This window comes from Rhodamnia argentea, chromosome 6 (assembly GCF_020921035.1).
Source record: "Rhodamnia argentea isolate NSW1041297 chromosome 6, ASM2092103v1, whole genome shotgun sequence".
NCBI lineage: Eukaryota > Viridiplantae > Streptophyta > Magnoliopsida > Myrtales > Myrtaceae > Rhodamnia > Rhodamnia argentea.
In genome coordinates this window covers 20373686-20386850 of record NC_063155.1, presented here as the reverse complement: position 1 = coordinate 20386850, position 13165 = coordinate 20373686, and the positions used below count along the sequence as shown (strand labels likewise).

General features: G+C 38.6%; 2 protein-coding genes across 5 annotated transcripts in view; both read right to left on the bottom strand.

The window, feature by feature from the left end:
* The window catches only part of LOC115734255, a 55801-nt gene extending 45056 nt beyond the window's left edge, over positions 1-10745 (bottom strand). Inside the window, exons 1-8 of one of the 4 annotated variants that reach the window (XM_048280546.1) lie at positions 10506-10745; positions 9932-10267; positions 9660-9834; positions 9010-9187; positions 8826-8909; positions 8510-8617; positions 7606-7875; positions 6680-6807 (exon numbers count right to left, since the gene is read on the bottom strand). In XM_048280546.1, the coding sequence (XP_048136503.1) occupies positions 6709-6807; positions 7606-7875; positions 8510-8617; positions 8826-8909; positions 9010-9187; positions 9660-9834; positions 9932-10235 (1218 nt within the window). In that variant the 5' untranslated portion in view covers positions 10236-10267; positions 10506-10745 and the 3' untranslated portion in view covers positions 6680-6708. Of the gene's footprint in view, positions 1-3837; positions 4096-6679; positions 6808-7605; positions 7876-8509; positions 8618-8825; positions 8910-9009; positions 9188-9659; positions 9835-9931; positions 10268-10505 lie in introns of those variants that run through there. The other 3 variants (XM_048280548.1, XM_048280547.1, XM_048280545.1) reach the window with 3 other exon arrangements.
* Positions 1-13165, bottom strand: part of LOC125315459 (putative disease resistance protein At3g14460) — a 707586-nt gene that overhangs the window by 144828 nt on the left and 549593 nt on the right. The gene's annotated exons all lie outside the window — the stretch shown is intronic.

The window sequence follows — 13165 nt, the reverse complement described above, 5'->3', positions numbered from 1 at the left end:
AACATGCGCACAAAAACTCCCCCAATCGAATATGAATTACATGTATTCAAGCTGACTGAATTAGAGAAGGAGAACCACCTAACTTGGACTTTGCTTTTTCTTTTCGCTGACTACGATACGTAAGAAGACTTTCAAATATTTCAAACAATGTCTAAGTTATGACTTCCTTTTTTATCCTTTCAACGCGGAAATTGACTTTCGTGTATTCAACTTCGATCGATTTCAGACTTTCTTTAATATCTCGTGTTGGGTTTCATGTACGGGCTCAAACTCGAGATATAATTTCAACAATTTTCATACTGGCTCGACATTTGAGCCAAGTCACAATTGCTTTGCCAGAACTAAACTTCGCTACTACTCTCTCACGGTCCCATGTGGGCTCAACCACTACAGACATTTTTCAAGTTCAAGCTACACTTCAATTTCACCATTGATGTATATCTCTTCAAAACACCTACTTTTTTTTTTTTTGGTCGAAATCAAAACACAAACTTCACTAGTACCTTTAACTGCTCCATAAGGATTTTAGACACAATCTCCTCTAATATGAATAAGACAAAACCAATATTGCATCCATATCTATCGGGAGATCGAATACGCACATTGTCAAACTCAGCGGTTATAGCAACTGTTTGTTTTACTGGCTTCACCTTAATATAAGAAGTATTTGTGTCGTTTACTCTGTTAGTACTCACTACCTTAGGAGTTTCTGATTGCAACTCGATCTTGAGCTAAACACGGTCCATATCCATATCAACATTACTTAATCACTCCTAGCCGAAAGTATTAGAGACTCATCAAATGCAACTTCTCTGCTGATAACATGTGAATTTAATTCCAGAAACCACAACCTCTAGCCCCGATTACTTATGTATAGCCTAGGAACATGTACTTTCTTGCCCTCGCATCGAGCTTATCATAACTCACTCGAACATAACATGAGCAACCAAATATTTTACTAACAAAGTATCAGCAATGTTACCTAACCACATTCTTTGGTAGTCCGGCATCCAATCGCAGTCCATGAGGATCTATTCATCGGGTAGTTCGTCGTAGTAAATGTGTTCGCTAAGAATCTCTTAGTCATACCAACAATAGAGACTCTTTTATGAGCATTTTCTAGTAATATTTTGCTCATCAACTCTACAACATGTTGTGGTTAACTACACTAGTGCGGTGTCTCACTATATCTTCTTTCATGCAGAATGTGCTCAACAGCATTGAGTAGATATCCATACTACTGTTAGTCTACATATGCTTGGTTGCTTTACCAATCTCCTTTTCCATCAAAGCTCTTAATTGCATGATCTTGATAACAACATCAAATTTGTGCTTCATTATAAATACCCAAGTCTTACTCAAGTAGATATCCACAACTATTAGCATAAATCTGATACTCTTTCTCAAAGGAAACCGTGATAACCTACTAACATACAATTAACTCCACAATCTCTATAATTTCTTTGATAGTCATATTGAACTACACTTTCCGCTGTTTACCTAAGTCACAACACCTACATACATTCAGTTTGTCAGCAATATAACCACACAGTAGATTCTTTTTACTTAGAACCCGCAGGCTTCTATTGCTAAAGTGCCCAAATGCATATGCCACAATTTATACTCTCAAACAAATGCATCCAATGTCTTCACGGAAAAATTTGTCACTATTACGCCTTGAAGGTCATACATGCCACAAGGTTTATTTCCTTTTATTATCACCAAGACACCCCGAACAACTTTGAGGACTTCACATTTTGAAGTAACACACAGTTGAATTCAAAGAACTCAAGGAACTTATGCTTTCCTTTAATTATGGAACATGCCTCACAACAGTCAAAGTTATCACGATATCATTATGCATTTTGATTCTAACATTTCCAGCATCGACATTGCAAACCATTGTTCCACAACTATACTTTATTACTATCCATGTATTGATTAGTAATAAATTGGCTCCTATTTGGTATCCATCCGTCGAACGTCGAATTCTTAGTGACAGACAAGACATAATCAGCGCTATCCAAATTACTATCAACTAAAGTTGCAACATCATCTGCAGACTCAACTTTAATTCATTTACCCTTCTCATTCTTCAGCGGAAGGTAATCTCTTCTCAGAAGCCTCCTCTTGTCACAATTCTAATAGACAACACCACTAATCCTAGACAAAAGTTCATATATACAGGGTTTACCGATTCTCTTCTATGAATATTCTCGCTCAAATCAAATCGTGAACCCTATCCAATGTTAAAATAGTTGATCTAGAGGAATTACTAATGGCAATAACATTAGTATTTCAACTATCACATAATGAGGATAATATAATCAACGCACATACCTCATCTTCAAAATCAACATGAACTGAACTCAATTGACGAACAATCACATTAAATTCATTGATATGATCAAGAATCGAAGCACTTTTGCCCAACTTTAAGTTAAACAAACATCGTATCAAGTAGACCTTGTTAATCGCAAAGGGCTTCTTGTCCATGCCCAACATGGCCTTCATCAAACCCTCGGTGATTTCTAGTTCACGGTGTTAAATGCGTCTCTTACAAGCCAACGTCAATCAAATAATACCCAATGCTTGTCTATCCAGCAATTCCCACTCATCTTGCTTCATCAACTCTAGTTTCTTCCCAAACAGGAGTAAGTGCAGATTCCTATCATATAGATAATGTGCAATGTGCGTCTTCTAGAAATCAAAATTCTTTCCATCAAATCTCCTGATTATCAGTTGACCAAATTGGAGAAGGAGAACCGCCTAACTTGGACTTTCTTTTTTCTATGTGTTTCTCTTCACCAACTTCAGTCCAAAAGTTGATTTCTGAATATTTCAAACGAAGTCTTAAGTTCTCACTTTCCTCGTTGATTTTCCCTTTCGATTAACTGGGCCAACTTCAATGTGGAAATTGACTTTCGTAAAATCAGCTTCGCTCGACTGCAAATTTTGCTTTAAACAAAACTCAACATGAGTTTTGTTTACACGCTCAAACCCAAGATATAATTTCAACAAGACGATTGCTAAAAAACATGCCATCTACTCGAGCAAATGAAAGAGAGCAAAAGTTGAAGGCATTGGATGGCATCATGGGATCTGGACAATACCTTTCCTTGGAGATTGCCGAATGCATATGAAACCCCGCTCGCTGTCAGCATATCAAGTACATATAAGGCACGGAAAGAATTGGAAGCATCTGAAGTGCTGTACCACAGTTCTTGCGTGAGCTGTAAACTCAAAGGAACGTAAAATCAGGTTGTACAATATTATGAGCTACGGAAACTGAATAACAAGTTCTCAACCTAACTCCCTAGTATTTTCCGAAAATCCAAGTTGCCTCCAGCGATACCACGGCATCCAGCTAGATTAAGAATTGAGAGATGATGTATCAAATGTCCAGGAGATCTAACCAGAGAGATCTTTTGCGTGTCTTCTTTATAAGCAATGGAAGATTCAGGTTGGCCTTTCTTCCACATTTGTCCTCTACTCGATTTGGCTAAAGTCAAGTCACATGTGTTGTCTGATTGTTCAACATTGTTCGACATGGGACAAGGCGCTATGAGTATTACCATATTCCCATGATTAGGAACTTACCTTCTAAATTATCTCAGCTTTCAAGGCATTGAAACGCCAAATGTGCATGATCACATTGACGTATCGGGGGCAAAAATGAAAACGAAGAAAACTTCACCACTGGTAGTGGTCGCAAATTCAATACAGTGAGCGTTTTCCACAATACACAATACAGTACTTGTGTTCTCTTGAAATATGCCACGTTGCACTCTAAACATCACATTTATAGTATCACAATTGATGAAAATATCTACTATGCATCAAAATACATTATATCGAGATTTGCATAATTGTACATTAATAAGACGAGGAGCTCATCAAATCTCTATAATTAACAAGAAGATTTCGTTCTCTCTCTCTCTCTCTCTCTCTCCCTCTCCCTCTCTCTTACAGACACTGCAAAACAGAGAGGCCGATTCAGATGACCGCATTTCCACAAGATAACAAGTGCTCCCCCGTCATCTTTACTGCATCTTTAAGCATATCACAGATTGACTCAGTTCCCAGACTCTGTTCCTGAAAATTGTAGTAGTAGGTATCAACAGAACAATTGACACTTGTGTCCTTGTCGAGCATAGAGAGTAAGATGCAATTAAACACAAAACCTGATCCAAGATCAGATGATGAAGATGATGACGAGGAGGCCATCAGGCTAAGTAGCACCAACACTGAAACATGACATGCGATACGACACGACACGATGACACGCCGACACGTCATTTCTAAAATATAGAGAATTTTGACACGTTGGGACACGTTGTATTTATCATGTACTTATAAAAATATCAGACGATGAGTTTTTTCTTGTTCTTCTTTTATTAGGGATTCATGAATAGGTTGTTTTAGGGGTGCATGAAAACCATCTAGAAATAGAATTTCTGTTCCAAACCTATTTCCGGAACAGAAACTTATTTGGCAACGTAATTCTATTTTTCTATTTCTGAAACAAAAAATTAGTTTCAGAAATAGATTTGAAAGAGAAATGAGAAATAATAATTTTCCACTTTTCCAAGAAATAGAAATAAAAATCTCACTTTTTCTCAAATACCCGCCATCTCCGACCACTACCCGCCGGTCGCCCGCCGCCTGCCCTCTCCGACCACTACCCACTGGTCGTCGGTCACCGGCTACCGTTCGCCACCGCTCGTCCCCCACCGCCAACCCCCCGCCGTCGGCTGGCTGACGAATTTTCTAGAAGTATAAATTTTCAACAGTTGTTAAATGAATTTCTATTTTAGAAGTAGAAATTTTATGTCGTTATCAAATGCATTTTTTTGCTCTGAAACTCATCCAAAAACATAAATAGAAAAAACTATTTCTAGCCAGAAATTTATTTCTGGAACAGAATGGTTATCATTCACCCTCTTAGTCGGGCTAAGTATATTAATATTGGGGTGGTTGAATATATGCCAGAAATTCTATGCAATTTGCATTCAAGGCTTTCTCAAATTAACTAAGATGCAGGATGCTTCCATTGTCCATTCTAGCATTGAGCCAATGGTTAGACCTGTGGCTGGGGAACATGGAACCAATTCGCATTCATAAGCAAAGTACACGCAAAAAGACTACAGTTATCTTAACAGGAGTCCATAGAACCCACGTGCAATTCAGAATTTATTCCCTTCAAATTTAGTTCGATTTCTTCAGTAACTTCTCCATAGGAAATCCCAAACTCCAACCGATCAGCATGTTTCCCCTTCAGCCTCATGGATGAGTTCTTATGAGTCTTAGAGATTTGTATGCCACACTCCATCTGTATCTATCTCCAGAAGATGCCTTCCCCAGAGGCGATCTTAAACCCCCTTAACATTAGAGTCTAAAACTGCAGAAGTAATCAAATCACTAATGCTGTTCTTTTCATTTTCCTGGGACACATGAACAATTTGAAGTGCATTAAAAGGACTGGTCATGTGCCATAAAATTTGATTGCCCAGGGAAATAAAGTAACGGTCCAAAATCGTCTCAGATCGTTAACTTTGCCCAGGGAAATAAAGTTAAGGTCCAAGAGCAACAGAAGATCCAGGTTGGTCTTAATCCAAATTTGTCTGCTATTTTGATTTGGCTGTAAGTTACATCACGTGTTAGCGCTAATCTACAAGTGTCAAATGGGTGAATCAGGTTAGGATTGGGTCAAGTCAAATATAATCTGACCCATATTGACCCATCTAACCTGAAGTACGGGATTTTTAATTCTGTCAGGTGGCAGTATAATTTGCTAAGTGCAAGGCGCTGCTCTCGCTGCATCGAAAAGACCAAGCGCTGCACTGGCTTTCTCCACCAATTCACCCGCAAATTCTCGGGCCTTCTCAATTCCTATTAGCTTCGGATACGTTGCCTTATCGCTCGCCAGTCTTTCCATGCGGTTTTGCCCATCTCTTGGGCCGATTTGATCGGAGGGCGGCAACAGTCGGTATCCGGCAAGCGGCAGCATCAGCGGTTGGCGAGCGACGGCGGACGCGATTGGCAGGTGGTATTGATCGGGCAGTTGTCGTTGACCAACCCAAGTGCATCGATTACTTAACCTCTTAATGGATCGAAAATGGTTCTATGTGAGTTGTGTAACCCATTTTTTACCCATCAAATTTAACTTCAATTTTTTGAATCCATTTTTACTGAGCCTTCTAAAAGTTAACAACCTACATAGAACCCATTTATTCAAAAATGAATCATGGGCTCATATTAACAGCTCTAGTTGGCGCTGCGAGTATTACTAAACTTACCTGATGAGGAACTTACCTTCAAGAATTAACCAAGATTTCAAGGAATTATAACGCCAATCGTGCATTGATTAGATTTACCCCCGACGTATCGAGGAAAAATCAAGATGATGAAAGCTTCACCACTAATCGCTGATTCAATATAGAAAGCATCGATGCTGTACTAGTTGTCTCTTGATCGTAATATATCAGATTCAGCATCGGCACTAGTGAAATGTCTGCAAATCAACATACATTACACCAAGATACGGTACCTCATCAAATTCATTCCCACAAGGCAAAAAAAGAGAATTAGGCCCATGTTTTGATGGCCCTTACACACATCATCAGTTAGGAATTCGGCCATTCCACAAGACAAACTCACAAAATCAACATTAAGTTTTCATTTACACACTGAGAAAGAGAGGCCAATTCAGATGACTGTATTTCCACAAGGTAAGAAGCGCTCCCACATCATTTTTACTGCATCTTTCAGCATATCAGAGGTTAGATCAGTTCCCAGACTGTCTCCCTGAAAATTGTAGTAGTAGGTGTCAACAAAATGAAAACCCAAGATCATTGGATATCGACACTTGTGTCCATGTCAAGCATCGGGAGTAGCATAGGGAGTAAGATGCAATTGAACAAAAGACCTAACACTAGATCTTATGATGAAGACGATGATAAGGAAGACAGGTATATGACAAACCCACATGTATATGTTGTTACAAGCAGCTCAATTTATAAGAAAACACTCAGCCTTTGCCTCAGAAACAAGTCCTTTGACATAAATAGTCCAATATAAAAAGAGTAAGTCTGTAGTATAGTTTTTCATTAAGAGCACATCATCCTCACAAAACAGTAAATTCAAAATCAAATTGAAATCTCAAGGGGCAGAGTGGAACTTCAATAGAATTTTGCATGAACAAAGGTCAAACAATGCAAACTCAATCTAACAGCTGAAATGCTTAAGTAGTAAAAATAACAAGAAAAAAAAATCACCTCTTTACCTATCAAAAGATGAATTTGTCTTCAAAAGGTAATTCTAGAGAAATTAAAAGGACTTCAAACTTTAAACTTCGCATGCACTAAATGGTTACAGAAGCTACCATAAATTCTTTGCCTAAAATAAGTTGATGTGCATTGGAAGGCTCTCACAAATTGGCTACTAATCCAGAAATGACAGGATGCTTCAATTGTCAATTCTAGTATTTAACTGATGGTCAGGCATATGGCTGGAGCACATGGAACCAGTTCGCATTCACAAGCAACGTACAACAGAAGAAAAAAAAAAGGGTAGATTTATCTTAAAGGGGACGAAAGAACTTACATGCAATTCAGAAGTTATGCCTTTCAACTTCACGACAGTTTCTTCAGTAACTTCCCCATGGGAGATCCCAAAATCAAATCGATCAGCATGTCTCACCTTCAGCCTCATGGATGAATTCTTATAAGTTTTAGAGATTGTATGCCAAACTCCAACAATGCTGTATCTATCTCCAGAAGATTCCTTGCCCACAGGCCATCTTAAACCCCCTTTAACACTAGAATCTATAACTGCAGAAGAAATCAAATCCCCAATGCTGTCCTTTTCCTTTTCCTGCAAACATGAACAAGTTGAAGTAAATCGAAAGGAGTAACACTCATGGTGGCAATGTTGCAAAAATTTAATTCCCAAAGAAATAAAGTTTAAGGTCGAAAATTGTCTCAAGCATAATTATTCAGTAAATTGGGCTATGGACGAAACTTTTGAGAATGCAACCGTACATACTGATTTCTCTTCTTATGCAGTAATGAAACTGGCAAAAGAAAAGTCTCCAAGAAAAAGCAATTAACCAAGGTACAGGACATATTACATGGCTGACGGTCATTCTAAACTGGAATAAAAAGGTTGGACTCGATGAAGAAAAATTTACTGCAATAAGAGTTACGGTCTGTCTGAATTGACTGCTATGGTCTGTCTGAATTGACTCTTACATTTTGCATTTTACTTGATTAACATTTAGTTACTCTCATGCTTTAACTCTTTTCAGATCCAACACACTACTCTTGAAACTTTCACAAAATTCATATGTTGACATTTAGATTCACATATAATTTTAATACTTTTTGAAGTTTGAATAATACAAGGAAAGTAAAACAAAAAACAATGTTTTAATTAAGCAAACAAATAGACCCTAGTAACTGCCTTCAACAAGTGAAGTTTCACATGGTTCTAAGCTTCAATTACTTACGCTAATAGCTGTCAAGATTCTCTTGGTGCATAACATTAACCTCATGTCCAAATCCTTACTGAGGCATGAAACATCAACTACCATGTGTCGCACCTGGTTTAATTCGACCTACAACCAAAATTTGCAGTTGTCAATGCCTTTATGAACAATGACAAAATCACAACCATTTAGGAAAGAGTAAAATACTTATGCAACTCATAATTATCGTGATGCGTGATGTCATTGTTATCTAAAATGACATGATGCTTTTAACATGAAACGAGTATGGTGATATTTAGCACAAGCTCTCATTATTTTAAGAGCAGCAGGAATTTGCCTTATAGAGTTCGAGTCTCTGGTCTGCCTCAGAAACACTACATTTGCAGGAGATAGTCGAATCTGGCCTGTACTTGTCGGATAACTGCATCACAGAAAGAAGCAAGCAATTGATCAGTCAAAATTATGGAAATGCATGACAAAAAAAGTAACAATAGCAGAGCAGAAACTAGAGATTTAAGCACCTTGACATGATATATATCCTTTTCACCTTCAAAATTAAGGCCAATCTCTGGTATAATTCTAAGAGTCACATTTTCCACAAAAGAGGGAGGAATATTTGTGTAAAATGATCTTTTCAACTGTCTCAAAGAGGTCTCAGTATCCATATCTCCACAAGTTTCCGCTGGAAATGAAGGACTCCTGTACCCACAAATTATGTTAAGCTCATGCATCTATCTTGTCCAAACATCCTCAACTACAGTCAAAATGAACATTATAAGGAGTTCAACCATCCAAGTGTGCTAAATGACTATGCTTAATCAGCAGCAAAGCCTAGCTTGAGCGGTATTTACAATGTGAAGCACGATTCTAAAGAGATACAATGAGCAAAGGCCGTTCAGACATTCTCTTAGCAATGCAACTTAAATTTTGAGAATGTCATGTCCTACTTCGTGATCATGCAAATTATTCCAAATTTTGGCAGGAAAACAGAAAAGTACTTTCTTTATAAATTACTTATAAACGCATAAGCCCTAAATTAATTTCCTTTGTACATGCAAAGCATTGCCAACTCTCTTTAGGTCCACGGGGACCTCAGCCAATGAAACAGAGTCAAATGTCACATAAAGAAGCAGTAGCTAATCATTCACTGAAATTAATTCAAGCACCTTACCCATGAAAAAGAATTTTTCCGAATCTAGCAACCAATGTTGGCTTTATTTCTTCCATGCTCTGACCCTCAATCTCACTTCTCACAACTTCGAATGAAGAAACTAAATCCGGCATCACAGTTTCGGCTATATGTACCCAAGGCTTCTTGCCACGGTCCCGACCTGTCTCATCATCTTCTGAGAAGCCAAGAATGCCATTAAAGTCAACATGAATCCACAACTCGAGATACCTAGAGCACAACAGGATCTCATCAAGAAAGGAACGATCACTCACCATTAGCCACACAACTTTTGGCTAAGGCTAGCGGTTTCTCTCCTGATCTCCTTTCAACGGCCTCAACCGAGACCGGCTTGAGAAAGACCCCAGAAGGAAGATGATCTCCATCATCGTCCAAACCAACAGCCAACCATCTGGAAATCGCCGTGTTTGCATAGACGATCTTCCCACTCTGATGAGCGTTAGCTTTGGGCGACCTAAAGTTAAGACCTTTCTTGAACTGACGCGAAAGCGACGCCGGAACAGGGGACGGGCCACCGCGCTCCTTCGAATGTCGCTTGTGCGGAGGAACGTACGCCATGATAGTTACAGCAAACCCGAAACTTTAAACTGCAGTCAAGAAACAAAAACATGCCCACAATTTCTCTTAAGAAGCACAAGAGAACAACACCGGCAGGTGGGCGTTCATCACCTTAAACCTCCAGACCAAGAACTGGACTAAAAAAACTAGCCTCATCACATTCACGATACATAGCCACAGAAGCAGAGAAAAATCACAAAAGGAAAGTACAAAACCGAAGCGAGAGCAGTTTCGAAACTTCACACGTACGAGCGCATCGATAGACGTACCGGAGAAGGTTCGGTCACTTTGAGGATCGTTCTGCTCCGTCCGCGAGGCGAATCGGATCGGCCGTGACCGAGGGTTTATATAGAGCACAGAAGCTGAAACGTCGGTGCGCTTCGTCCTCTCTCTCGTGCGAGCGGGTAGAGGCAAAGCTTGAGCGAGTGACCGCATGGAAGAAGGAGCTTGTTGCAGAAGGTCCTTCCCGGCTTCCGATTAAGGAAAATACGTTTGGGAAAGGGAAATGAGTGATAACTGAATGTTGGAGGGACAAATGTTCTCATCTTTGTCTTGTGAAATATCAATACTTTCATATGTATACATATATATACATAAATATATGTATACATATACACTTAATTTATTTATCTATTTTTATCTCGCTGCACCCAAATTTACATTAATGACTTAAAAATATCTTCCATTTGATTGCGCCCATAACGACCACTAATAATTGAATGTGTCGGTAAACGGATTCAATTTGTTGGTAGACAGTACAATTTGGGGGTAAGTTTGGAGTATTGATGTCTCACTTGGGAAAAAAAATTAGGAGTTTTCTTTGTGAAATTATCCTAAAGAGAAATGAAGAGAAGAGAAAAAGAAACTAGACTTTATTTTTATTTTTTTAGCAATGAATTAGTAATTTAGAAAAATCATAGTTATCATCTTTTATGCTGTGTATAAAAACGAGTCAATGGAATATACTCTCGTTATCAGTAATGGTCACGCTTTTTCCTTGTTCTTTCCTATTCTTTTAACTTAAACAATACCTATCTTTGTATTTTGATAAATTATCCCTTCTATGGCTCATCACTTCTTTTACGACTCTATAGAAGTGGTCTCCTTTTTTGTTTGCTCAAATGTGAGCTAATTCTTCTTCTTCTTCTTCTTCTTCTTCTTCTGCTTCTTCTTCTTCTTCTGAATTTTAACTTTACAATCCTATGAAAATCCCATAACTGGCTTGCATTTAAATTATAAGATTGAATGCACAAAGACAAGCAAACATACATTGGCAATCCCAACAAGTCCCACTAAAATATCATCCTCTATGTCGGTGCCGGCAACCAGCGAGCAACCGTCTCGGGCTATCAATTACCAAAAAAGCAAGAATGAGTGAAACAATGGATTAAACAAATATCAATTGACTAATCCCAACAAATGCACGATCACGATATAGTTGTTCAGAAACCGGCCTGAAGTTCAACTCTAAATACAATTGAAATCTATGGCTTAAAGCAACAAGGGCAACATAGCCAAAGAACAAATGCAGCATTGAAACAGTGTGTTTCAAGCAATTCATAGGTGAGAGCACCATTTCTATTTCAACACTCTAACACCACACTAAAATTTTCAATCAAGTTAAAGCACTAATTCAAATTGCGTTTCATGTTATCTAAACGCGCACGACTCGCCTATTACCTAAGACTTTTATGCGTTCACGTGGTGGAGACACCTATTCTTTCTCCACACTCTCGCATGTGCAAGAGGAGGAGAGAAAAATCTAGAAAAGGAAGAGAGAAAGAGATATGGTGGTTCTCAATATTAACTCTCGTAGTGCAAAATGAGGCTGCATTTGGCAACGAAAAGGGGCTCTATGGGGAGGTCAACGATGAGACCAATACCGATGCCGGCAAAAGTGTGGAGGACGGCGGGTTGACGTCATAGATATCCACCTTCTCAATGCTGTGCCACTTGAGGAATAGAAAGGCGTAGAAAGAAAGAATGGGTTGCAATAGAGAAAACGGAGATATGTTGCAAGACTCGAGAACTGGAAAGAAAAAGAAGGAAAATGAGACTAGGAAAGAAAAGGGAGAATCAAAATTTAAAAAAATTGACCAAACAAAAAGAGCAAGCTAAATATATATATATATATTGTAACAAAAGTGATGAGTCACACGAAAGATAGTATGGTCAAAGTATAACAATAAGAAGCGCCTAAGCCAAAGGAAGAGTCCCTATCAACAGAGATGGTTAGTCATAAATTGATGATAATGATAAAACCAATCTTCATTAACTCAGTAAACTAAGCTATAAAAACGATTGAAAGTAGAAAATTTGTACTTCAAATGGTCGATTCTTCGTGAAGCAAACTAAGTCAGAGGTTCTTCGGTTTTCTCATTTTTCCTCCCCTTCCCTTAAATGAACAAAATATTGGGGTTTACAGAAAAAGAAATAGTTGGGGAATTGGCCAAAATGGAGACAAAGAAACTTGTAATTTCTTCAATCTGTTTGATCGCACGTTGAATAGAAATTAGGGGTGACCAAATCGGACCGCCCGAACCGGGACCGCTCGGACCGGATCGGGATCAGTGGTCCAATTCCTAGTTCTAGAGGGAGTAGTCCGATTCCTAGTTCTAGGATCCGCCATGATCGGACCGATCGAATTTTTTTTTTATTTTGATCAAGAAAACTCCATGCACATGGAGTTTTCTCGATCTTGTCTTTTTAGTCCCCAAACAAAATCCCCATCTCGATCTTGCCTCAATTGGTTCTTGGACCCGGAAGGGAGATCGTTTCTGCTTGAATCCCACGTGCATTTTGGAAACAATCTTGCAAAAAGTTCTCAATTTTGCCTTGAAAGACCCTTTTCAGGAAATGAACTTGAAAATTTTTTATGTCCAGTCTTTATATTTGCTTAATCGGGACCGTCCAGGAATGATGCATTTTTT